General features: G+C 44.6%; 1 protein-coding gene across 3 annotated transcripts in view; it reads left to right on the top strand.

Annotated features, from left to right (window-relative positions):
• Positions 1 to 12,630, top strand: part of RAB8A (RAB8A, member RAS oncogene family) — a 73,043-nt gene that overhangs the window by 25,558 nt on the left and 34,855 nt on the right. For all 3 annotated transcript variants that reach the window (XR_011315353.1, XR_011315352.1, XM_069740359.1), the window contains exons 2-3: positions 3,153 to 3,213; positions 8,758 to 8,818. Coding sequence is in view for 1 of the 3 variants with exons in the window: in XM_069740359.1 (XP_069596460.1) it covers positions 3,153 to 3,213; positions 8,758 to 8,818 (122 nt within the window). In the remaining 2 variants the exon portion in view is untranslated. The remainder of the gene's footprint in view (positions 1 to 3,152; positions 3,214 to 8,757; positions 8,819 to 12,630) is intronic.

Raw genomic sequence — 12,630 nt, 5'->3', positions numbered from 1 at the left:
TTTTTTTTTGTTAGGGAGTTATAAGGGTTAAAAGTTGACCAGCAATTTCTCATTTTTACAGCACCATTTTTTTTTAGGGACCACATCACATTTGAAGTCATTTTGAGGGGTCTATATGATAGAAAATAATGAAGTGTGACACCATTCTAAAAACTACACCCCTCAAGGTAACCATAAATTTTGTTATGCAATTTCTCCTGAATACGCCAATACCCCATATGTGGGGGTAAACCACTGTTTGGGCGCACCGCGGAGCTTGGAAGTGAAGGAGTGCCGTTTTACTTTTTCAATGTAGAATTGGCTGGAATTGAGATCGGACGCCATGTCGCGTTTGGAGAGCCCCTGATGTGCCTAAACAGTAGAAATCCCCCACAAGTGACCCCATTTTGGAAACTAGACCCCCCCATGGAACTTATCTAGATGTGTGGTGAGAACTTTGAATGCCCAAGTGCTTCACAGAAGTTTATAATGCAGAGTCGTGAAAATAAAAAATATTTTTTTTTTCCACAAAAAAGATTTTTTAGCCCCCAAGTTTTTATTTTCACAAGGGTATCAGGAGAAATTGGACTGCAATAGTTGTTGTCCAATTTATCCCGAGTACGCTGATGCGCCATATGTGGTGGTAAACCACTGTTTGGGCGCACGGCAGAGCTCGGAAGGGAAGGAGCGCCTTTTTGGAATGCAGACTTTGATAGAATGGTCTGTGGGCATTATATTGCGATTGCAGAGCCCCTGATGCACCTAAACTGTAGTAACCCCCCCCCCCACAAGTGACCCCGTTTTGGAAACTAGACCCCCCAAGGAACTTATATAGATGTGTGGTGAGAACTTTGAATGCCCAAGTGCTTCACAGAAGTTTATAATGCAGAGTCATAAAAAAAATATATATATTTTTCCACAAAAAAGATTTTGTAGCCCCCAAGTTTTTATTTTCACAAGGGTAACAAGAGAAATTGGACCCCAGAAGTTGTTGTCCAATTTATCCCGAGTACGCTGATGCCCCATATGTGGGGGTAACCCACTGTTTGGGCGCACGGCAGAGCTCAGAAGGGAGGGAGCACCATTTGACTTTTTGAGCGCAAAATTGGCTGTCGTGTTTGGAGACCCCCTGATGTACCTAAACAGTGGAAACCCCCCAATTCTAGCTCCAACCCTAACCCCAACACACCCCTAACCCTAATCCCAACCTGATCCATAATCCTAATCACTAACCCTAACCATAATCACAACCCTTACCCCAAAACAACCCTAATGTCAACCCTAACCATAACCCTAATCAAAACCCTAAATCCAACACACCCCTAATCCTAATCTCAACCCTAACCTCAAACCTAACCCTAATCCCAATACACCCCTAATCACAACCCTAACCTTAACCCTAATCCCAACCCTAACCCTAATGCCAACCCTAACCCTAATGCCAACCCTAATCCAAACCCTAACCCTAATCCCAACTCTAACCCTAACTTTAGCCCCAACCCTTACCCTAGCCCTAAGGCTACTTTCACACTTGCGTCGTTTGGCATTCCGTCGCAATCCGTCGTTTTGGACAAGAAACGGATCCTGCAAATGTGCCCGCAGGATGCGTTTTTTGCCCATAGACTTGTATTGCCGACGGATCGTGACGGATGGCCACACGTCGCGTCCGTCGTGCACTGGATCAGTTGTGTTTTAGCGGACCATCGGCACAAAAAAAGTTCAATGAAACGTTTTTTTGTACGTCGCATCCGCCATTTCTGACCGCGCATGCGTGGCCGTAACTCCGCCCCCTCCTCCCCAGGACATAGATTGGGCAGCGGATGCGTTGAAAAACTACAGCCGCTGCCCACGTTGTGCACAATTTTCACAACGTGCGTCGGTATGTCGGGCCGACGCATTGCGACAGCCCCGTACCGACGTAAGTGTGAAAAAAGCCTAACCCTAAATTTAGCCCCAACCCTAACCCTAAATTTAGCCCCAACCCTAGCCCTAAATTTAGCCCCAACCCTAACCCTAAATTTAGCCTCAACCCTAGCCCTAATCCTAACCCTAGCCCTAACCCTAATTTTAGCCCCAACTGCTGTTCTCCTGCCGGCCAGCAGATGGAGACAGATGGCGGGCGCACTGCGCATGCGCCCGCCATTTTCTTTTGCCGCCGGCCAGGAGGATCCAGGGACACAGGTGAGTATGATAGGGTTCCCGAATCCCCCTATTTCTCTGTCCTCTGATGTGCGATCACATCAGAGGACAGAGAATTACTTTACTTTTTTTTTTTTTTTGCGGTCGCCGGTAAACAGTTAATTACCGGCGATCACAAAACGGGTCGGTAAAACCGACCCCGATCATGCTCTTTGGGGTCTCGGCTACCCCCGGCAGCCGAGACCCCAAAGATTCTCGCAGGGCCGGCCGGCGGGCGCACTGCGCATGCGCCCGCCATTTTGAAGATGGCGGCGCCCACCGGGAGCCACGAGGAGCACCGGGGGAGATAGGTGAGTATTGGGGGGCTACCTGGGACCCCTTTTCTCTGTCCTCCGATGTGCGATCACATCGGAGGACAGAGAAATTAAAAAGAGATTGCGTTTTTTTTTTTTTTTGCGATCGCCGGTAAACGGTTAATTACCGGCGATCGCAAATGCGGGCTGGGTAAAAAAAAACCCGAATCATGTTCTCTGGGGTCTCGGCTACCCCCGGCAGCCGAGACCCCGGAGAAAATCCGACTCTGGGGGGCGCTATTTACTTTTTCCACAGCGCCGTTAATTAACGGCGCTGTGGTTTAAGTACCCTTAGCGGCCGTCGTTAAAAGGCGTATCGGCGGTCGCTAAGGGGTTAAAACATATCAAATGTTTAGAAATTCTACTGTGCCTAATAATTTGGAACAGTGCATTTTGAGTTTTTATTCATTTTGGAGATTATACTGTTATCATTGGGAGGTTTCTTCAATAAAATTCAATGTATACTCTAACGGGTGATGACTTTTATTAGACTGACTGTCATTTGCACTGACCATTTAGGAAAATCCAATAAAAATGTCATTTGCATAATAATTTGGAACATGGTGTTGAAAGGTAGGGAAGCTGAATTAGTCACCACAACTCTAGTTCTGATGCTCGACTGTGCCCATGGCCACATCTGTATTAGGGCTCTTTTATTAATATTGTCATTTTTTTCTACAGGTATTGACTTTAAAATCAGGACAATAGAACTAGATGGCAAGAGAATTAAGCTACAGATATGGTAAGTTACGTTGTCCCAGATCTGTGTTATTCTCCCCTCCTCCCAGTAGTAGCACATGGAGGGCCAGTGGCATTATTATTCCATGCCATTCATATTCACGGTGTTCAGTATAAGAACCAACCAATTAATCTGAAACGCATCAGTAATGCAGAGGTGCTTTGAACAAAAAAAAATAAAGTTTGTATTTTCTAAACAGGAGCTGGTGTTTGCAATGTGATTTGTATTACTAAATAAGATATTAACATCTTCCTGACATGCTCCGCACATGTACTGCTCTGCGGGAGCTGCGTTACCGCAAATAGCAGAACATGTATGGCGGAACAATCGCGCGGCCTAACGCTCTGCACCGCGGGGATCGGGTGTGGGTGTCCCTGCAGCAACGCCCACTATCAGTGCTCGCACATTTTGCTGACATTTAACCCCTCTCCTGCTGCTGTCAGTAATGACAGCGACCTAGATGAGCATCGTGCAAGAAATAAGTTCTCTGCGCGCTTTCATCAGAACTACGCAATGCGATCGCATTGTCTTGATGGTCTCCATGGAGACCCCTGGCCGCCAAATGGGGTCCTGCAGGAAAGGTGGCTTTGCGAGTCACTGACATGCCTCCGTCCCTGCCTATCAAATGCTGATGTGATACTCTGAAGTGCAGAAGCATTGCAGAGTATCAGATCAACGATCTGACACTATACGGTGATGTCCCAGTATGGGACAATGCAAATATATATATATATATATATATACTCGAGTATAAGCCAAGAATTTCAGCCCATTTTTTTTAGGCTGAAATTGCCTCTCTCGGCTTATACTCGAGTCATTCCCAGGGGTCGGCAGGGGAGGGGGAGCGGCAGCTGTCTAATAATACTCATCTGCTCCTGGCGCGGTCCCTGCAAGTCCCTGGTTCTCCGGTCACTGACAGCTTCTTCCTGTACTGAGCGGTCGCATGGTACCGCTCATTACAGTTACGAATATGGTCTCCCATAGGGGGTGGAGCCGCATATTCATTACTGTAATGAGCGTTACCATGTGACCGCTCAATACAGGAAGAAGCTGTCAGTGCCCGGAGAACCAGGGACCGCGCCAGGAGCAGGTGAGTATAACGGGGGCAGTGCGCGATATTCACCTGTCCTGAGTTCCACCGTCGGCGCCGCTCCGTCTTCTGCGTCCTCTACAGTGACGCTCAGGTCAGAGGGTGCGATAACGTGATTAGTGTGCGCGCCACCCTCTGCCTGAACAGTCAGTGCAGAGGACGCGGAAGACACAGCGGCGCTCAGCGGTGGAACGGGAAAGGTGAGTATAGCAAGCGTCGGGGGCCTGAGCGACGAGAGGGGAGTATGTCCTTTTTTTTTTTTTTCATCTCAGCAATAGCATATGGTGCAAATATCCGTATGGAACATCGTATGGGGCCATGTGCAGCATTATATGGGGCAAATGTCTGTATGGAGCATCTTATGGGCCCATAATCAGCATTTGTGCAGCATTATATGGAGCATATTTTAATATGGAGCATCTTATGGGGCCCATCATGAACTGTATGGAGCATTATATGGGGCTCCTGACCAATATGGATATTCATAAACACTTAACCTACTGATGTCTCAATTAATTTTACTTTTATTGGTACCTATTTTTATTTTTGACATTTATCGGTAACTGCTGCATTTTCCACCCTAGGCTTATACTCGAGTCATTAAGTTTTCCCAGTTTTTTTTTTTGTGGCAAAATTAGGGGTCTCGGCTTATTTTCGGGTCAGCTTATACTCGAGTATATACTGTATAATTTTTTTTTTTTTTTTTTTTAGAAAATGTAAAAATATTTTAAAGAAACACAAACATGTTTTTCCACTAAATACATTTATGAAAATTAAAAAAAAAAAAAACAATAAACGTGCATATATTTGGTATCGCCACATCCGGAACGTTACAGTGAACACAGTAAAAAAATAAAAAAACGAGGCAAAAAACAATGCTTTATTATCATACCGCCTAACCAAAAGTGCAATAAAACGCGATCAAAAGGACAAATGTGAAAAAAAAAAAAAAGATACCACTGAAAACGTCATCTTGTCCCGCAAAAATAACAAGCCGCCATACAGCTCCATCAGCAGAAAAAAAATTGGGAAATTAGTCCCTTCTGTATGTGATTTAAGGGGTGTAATCTTCAACATTAACAGAAATAAACACTTGAAATAGATCACTCTGTAATGACCCTATATGAGATTCACTTTCTGTATTTAACAGCTGAAATTAACTTTTTGATATTTCAATTGCATACACGCATATAAATAAATATTATAATATAAATCATAATAGATATATATATATATATATATATATATTTTTTTTTTTTTTACAAAGTATTGCTGCATTTAGTATAGGGGATACCTATTTCAAATCCCCCTAAAGGGACTACCGTATATACTCGAATATAAACAGACCCCTAATTATGCCACAAAAAACTGGGAAAACTTATTGACTCAAGTATAAGCCTAGGGTGGGAAATGCAGCAGCTACTGGTAAATTTCAAAAATAAAAATAGATACCAATAAAAGTAAAATTAATTGAATCAGTAGGTTAAGTGTTTTTGAATATACATATTGAATCAGGAGCCCCATATAATGCTCCATACTGTTCATTATGGCCCCATAAGATGCTCCATACAAAATACGCCCCATATAATGCTCCATAAAGTTCATAATGGGCCCCATAAAATGTTACATCTAAAAATATGCCCCATAAAATGCTGCATAAAGGTTAATTATGGCCCCTTAAGATGCTCCATAGAAAAATATGCCCCATATACTGCTGCACAAAGGATAATGATGGCCACATAAGATGCTCCATATTAAAATATGCCCCATATAACCATATAATGCTGCACAAAGGATAAGGATGGCCCCATAAGATGTTCCATACAAAAATATGCCCCATATAATGCTGCACAAAGGTTAATGATGCCCCATTAGATGCTCCATATTAAAATATGCCCCATATAATGCAGCACAAAGGTTAATGATGCTCCATAGAAAAATATGCCCCATATAATGCTGCACAAAGGTTAATGATGCTCCATAGAAAAATATGCCCCATATAATGCTGCACAAAGGTTAATGATGGCTCCATAAGATGCTCCATATTAAAATATGCCCCATATAATGCTGCATAAAGGTTAATGATGTCCCCATAAGATGATCCATATTAAAACATGCCCCATATAATGCTGCACAAAGGTTAATGATGCCCCATAAAATGTTCCATACAAAAATATGCCCCATATAATGCTGCATAAAGGTTAATGATGGCCCCATAAGATGCTCCATATTAAAATATGCCCCATATAATGCTGCATAATGGTTAATGATGGCCCCATAAGATGCTCCATATTAAAATATGCCCCATATAATGCTGCTGCGATAAAAAAAAAAATGACATACTCACCTTGTCGCTGCCCGCTGCTCCTCAGTGTCGCCGACTCTACAGTGACAGTTCAGGCAGAGGGCGCGCACTAATCACGTCATCGCACCCTCTGACACGAGCATCACAGCCGGAGGACCCAGAAGAAACAGCGCGACAGTGGAACGGGGACAGGTAAATATCGCATGGCTCACCCTCCTCTGTCATACTCACCCTCCTGTCACTGTATATCAGTTCCTGCATCTCGGGCGCCAGCATCTATCTTCCTGTCTTCGCTCAGCACAGGAAGGGTCAGTGGCACCGCTCATTACTTTAATGAGCGGTGCCACTGACCGCTCAGCACAGGAAGGAAGACAGGAAGAGTAGTGCTGACGCAAGAGATGCAAGGACTGATATGCAGCGATGACACCAGGAGGGTGAGAGTATGATGTCTTCTGCTCACCCACCGGCAATGACTCGTGTATAAGCCGAGAGGGGCGTTTTCAGCGCAAAAAAATGTGCTGGAAATCTTAGCTTATACACGAGTATATATGGCGGTAATAAATACAGAAAAAAAAATTAAATTGAGTCACCCCTCTTTTCCCCATTTAAAGATTGTTAAAAAAAAAAAAAAAAAAAAACTACATCACTGCTTCGTAAAAGTCCACTGTTTTTAAAACCTAAAAACTCGATTAGCCTGATCGGTAGGCGCTGTGAATAGAAAAGTCAAAATATCAAAACTATGGGGGGGTTCGTCTTGGCAATGCTGCAAGAAAATTCAAAATGTTATATCTATACCAAAATGGTGTCATTAAAAACACCCTCTCGCCACACAAAAAAAGGAAAAATGAAAATGTTACAAGTCTCAGAAAATGGTGACACAAAGCCAAAACCTTTTTTTTTTTATTTACCACTACGTACAGCTTATTCCTCTGAGCCTATTGGGGACACTTGCACAAGCCGAATTTATGGGGTTGGATAACTTTTAACCCAGAGCTATAAGGCTGAGTAGATAAAATATACTGTTTGTCTGACGTTTTTGGCAAGTCTGTATTGCCCTGGTGCTATTTGGTTTGTGATGTTGGCCGTTCTGGATTGGGTCTGGCCACCCTTGTCTAGTAGCCGCTTTTTGAGTTTTGCCTTGCATTGGGAATGACGGCTGTCATAGTAATCTTCTTTGACACAACAGTCAAAATGGAGATCCAGAACTTCATAATGTACTTTGGGAGATCATAGAAGGTAATATGTATTTATAATAGGCAGATTTATTTACTCAAGCACATTTTTTTTTTCTTCACCATTGTGAGGGATAGGGGAGACAACATTTTGGATTTATTAATTTCATCCCTAATGTATTCTCCAGAGATCTCCATATGGCTAGGGAATTAGAGCAGGCGCCGGCTGACTAGATTACGTCTCCCATCAGCGGCGCCTGCTATCACTGTTACGAGTGACAGCAGGCGTAGCCTGATGGGAGTAGTAGTCTCTCATCAGCCAACGCTGATGACCTGCGGTTAGCTTTTTACCCTGGGTCACAGCAGCACTCTGACAGCGGTAACGGTCTACTGACGGTAATATTACCTCTGATCAGAACTGCTGCGTGGGTGTTTCCCATCACCATAAACACCATAGGAAGTCCGTAAAAACACAAACAAAAACTCAGCAAATCCGCAAACCTTTTTATACCTGCGTTTTTGCTGCGGATTTGACTGATTCAATTGAAGTCAATGGGTGAAAAGCGCTAAAAATCCCCAAAAAGAATTGACATGCTGCCGAAAAAAACGCACTGGAAATACTCAAAGGAAAACTACTGATCATGTGCACAACACTTCAGGATTGTTATTGAATTAGCTGGCATAGGGATTCCATAGTGTTGTTTTTGGCCCATTTCCGCTCGAAAAAACCCAACTCATACGCACCGTGTGCACATAGCCTTACAGCCATGTTTCCCCACAATTTACGAAAGATCATTGGTTTGTGAAGAGTGTTTCTCATGGGGCAACCTTGATATACAGGGCCCATTGGCATGTCTACAATTTTTAGAAACAAGACTGGGGCATCCCATAGTCTTTGTAAAACTGATGTATTGTACTAGATGCATGTCCACATTACTCTTGTGTTTTTTGTTTTTGTTTTTTTTTTTGTTCACTTTTAGGGACACAGCTGGACAAGAACGATTCCGAACTATAACCACTGCCTATTACAGAGGAGCAATGGTGAGTCATGAAAATCATTGTAAAACGAATTGTCCCTTTTTTTTTCAGCCAGTTTTACTCATGAAAACATAAATTGATGCATAAACATACTTTTGCACAAATTTCCCCAAAGTCGCCCCATTTGTTTTACCTGCTAAGCGCACATGTGAATGTATGAAGCTTTATTCTTTATATTGAGAGAAAATCCACTTCTTAATATTTCAGCTGACTAAAGTAAGACTGTAAATAGAAGACAGGGAGGGGGTTGCAGCTGCAGTTATTATTCTCTCTCCCCCCCCCCCCACTCATTATGGTCTGTTGCTGGACTGTAGGTGTACTTTTTTTATTTTAATTAAGTATATATATATTAGGAATCAAAGTATTTGGCCCCTAATGAGTTAATTTTAGCTAAGTCTAAGTGTTTATCAGACAGTTTTTACTGGCATACTTCTCCCTGTGTGATGCTTAGTAATTATAAGCAGGCAGCAACACTGAAAGGAAAGAACACACCCTTTGAGTGGCACCATAGCTTGGAACAAGATCCTCAGTGTGTGATTTTAGGCTACGTTCACATTTGCGTTGCGTCGGGCGCAACTGCGGCGACGCATGCGTCATGCGCCCCTATATTTAACATGGGGGGCGCATGGACATGCGTTGTGCTGCGTTTTGCGACGCATGCGTTTTTTTTACCGCAAGCGTAGGGCGCAGGGAACGCAGCAAGTTGCATTTTTTTTTGCGTGCAAAAAAGGACGCATGCGTCTCAAAACGCTGCGTTTTAGCGTGCGTTTTTGTGTGTTTTGTTTTGCGTACCATCGGGCCGAGTTCAGGCAGCGGGGGGCCCTGCCACGGTCTCAGGTGGATTCCTCCCTGAAGGCGCGTTCCGGGGTCGGCGGGCCTCGTGGATATGCGCGGAGGGGAGGCAGTGAAGAGGTTACCGAGCCTGCCTCTTCTCTTTTCAATGGAGTGGTCGGTAATAGGTAGCGGCGGCTACCTGGAGGTTTCCTCCGCCGGTCCATGAGGCGCACAGGGGGTGGTGACGCCGGTCACCGACAAGCGGCAGGACGCAGGGTGCAGCGGCGGCTGCAGAAGCTCCGTCCCTCCTGTGAGCCGGCAAGTAGTGAGCGCGCGCGCGAGGTCCGGCAACTTACTGCGCAGGCGCGGGGGTCACTTCCGGGGTCGGCGCAAGGTACCTCTGGGTAAACCGGAAGTTACCTGGCGCCGCTCTGTCAGCATAAAAACCGGAAAAAAAGGGGCATACCGCTGCTCAGTAATTACTACCATGAGTGGAATAGAGCAGTCGGTGGAAGAAATTTCACAGGCCCCTGTGACAAAGAATCCGAAGGAGCGCCATTCGTCACGGAAACCTACGCAGCGCAGCAGCTCAGGATCCCAGCGCAGCAGAGGCTCTGGTGGATCCAGGAGGGAGACGGTGGTTCAAGTGGAGGAGGCATCCTCAAAGCCACAACCGGTATCTTCCTCACATTAGGAGGGTAAGTGACCTCCGTGAAAGTGTATATTCTAATAGGGGTTTATTGTTTCCTAGGGAAAGAAATGCCAAGGGAAAAGTAAACATAAAGTGTGCCCACTTTGTTCAGCAGATTTGCCAGATTCGTGGGTTAAAAAACTCTGTGCGTCATGTATTAGGAACACCATTAATGAGGAGACGCCGAGTTTCACATCTGAATTAAAAGACTTAATTAAAACCCAGGTGGCAGACGCACTAAAAAGCGTAAAAAACCGTAAAAGAAAACGTAAAGAAAAAACTCCAGATTACAGCTCCAGCGAGGGAGATAGCACGAGTGAGGATTCAGATAGCTCTACAGCTTCAGCATCCTCCTCCGCATCTTCAGAAAGCGGCCGCAACTGTTTCCCAATAGATGAAACGGATGCACTGGTAAAAATGGTTAGGGCGACAATGGGCCCGGCGGACACTCGTTCCAAAAAATCCGTACAAGATCTAATGTTTAGTGGCCTGGAACAAAAGAAGTACAGAGTATTCCCATTAAACGAAAAAATACAAACCCTAATAAAAAAGGAGTGGAAAAGACCAGACAAAAAAGTACTGTTGACACCCAAAAGGAAATACCCATTTGACGACCCAGCCTGCGCATCATGGGGAAAGGCGCCAAAATTAGACGTCGCCATTGCGAAAGCCTCCAAAAAATTCGCTCTGCCTTTTGAGAACATGGGAACCCTCAAGGATCCTATGGATAAAAAGGCCGATGTCTTTCTAAAGGGGTCCTGGGAGGCCGCCAGCGGGGGGCTAAAACCCGGTATAGCTGCTACTTGTACAGCGAGAGCTCTGATGGTCTGGCTAGATCATTTAGAGACTCAATTAAAAAATAAAACCCCGAGAGAGTCTATACTGGACTCAGTGTCAGCAATGAGAGGTGCCGCTGCGTATCTAGCAGATGCCTCAATAGACTCAGTTAGGCTGACGGCAAGATCAGCTTCTTTCTCAAATGCGGCTAGGAGAGCATTATGGCTGAAGTGCTGGCCGGGGGATCTGCAAACTAAAGCCAAGCTGTGTTCCATACCGTGTGAAGGGGAATATTTGTTCGGTCCCACCCTAGACGATGTCCTCGAAAAAGCGGTGGATAAAAAGAAAGCCTTTCCAGGATTCCCAAATCAGTCTTACAGGCGGCCCTTTCGAGGGAGAAGGTTCACACAAAGACGCCCCCCAAAAAACCAAAAGGAGGGGTGGGAAGACAGAAAATTCAAAAAAGGAGGGTTTATGTTTAACAAACCGGAGAATAAAAAACAGCCACAATGAGGGTGCGCCCCAGGTAGGAGGGAGACTGACTCACTTTCTTCAAACCTGGGAAAAAATTTCTGGAAGTGCCTGGACTTTAAACATCATAAAGACGGGCCTAAAACCAGCCTTTCACACAATGCCACACAGTCAGTTTGTGGTTACACCACAAAGAAAGTCGGAGATCGAGCAACTGAGTATCCAGAGGGAAGTTCTCAGTCTTCTGGAAAAGAAAGTCTTACAGGAAGTTCCACAACAGGAAGAGACGAGGGGATTTTATTCCCCACTTTTTCTTCGAACGAAGCCGGACGGGACTTTCAGGGTGATAATAAATTTGAAACAACTAAACAAATACCTGGTGATGGCGAAATTCAAAATGGAAACAATAAAATCATGTGTCAGATCCCTTATCCCGTCTTGTTTCATGACCGTAATAGACCTAAAAGACGCGTATTATCACGTGCCAATACATCCGGAGTTCCGAAAGTACCTCAGAGTGGCAGTGATGATACAAGGGAGATTAAAACATTACCAATACAGAGCTCTTCCGTTTGGTTTAGCCATTGCCCCAAGGGTATTTACAAAATTAATGGCGGAAGTAATGGCCCATATAAGGGAACAAAACATATTGATTGTGCCTTATTTGGACGACCTACTAGTGATGGGCAGTTCCTCTCTTCATTGCAGCCAGCAACTAGACAGAGTGATGGTAGCCCTATCAAATCTAGGATGGTTTCTGAACCTGGAAAAGTCCAGGCTTATCCCGTCTCAAGTGCAGCTGTACTTAGGGATAGTAATAGACTCGACAAAGCAAGCGTGTCGTCTACCAGAAGAGAAAGTATCTAATATGATACATCTAGTGAATCAGTTAAGTGTTTCTCCTCTGATCACTCTAAGGAAAGCCATGTCCATACTGGGATCAATGACATCTTGTATCCCAGCGGTCCAGTGGGCTCAGAGCCACTCGAGAGATCTCCAGTGGGAAATACTAGAAGCAGTATCCCACGCAGGAGGAAATTTAGAGACGCAATTAAAAATATCCTCTCGGACAAAAACTTCCTTAAGCTGGTGGACAAATCCA

The sequence above is a fragment of the Ranitomeya imitator genome, chromosome 1 (assembly GCF_032444005.1).
Source record: "Ranitomeya imitator isolate aRanImi1 chromosome 1, aRanImi1.pri, whole genome shotgun sequence".
Lineage (NCBI taxonomy): Eukaryota > Metazoa > Chordata > Amphibia > Anura > Dendrobatidae > Ranitomeya > Ranitomeya imitator.
Note: the sequence above shows the minus strand (reverse complement) of the source record. Positions and strands in the feature narration are given on the sequence as shown.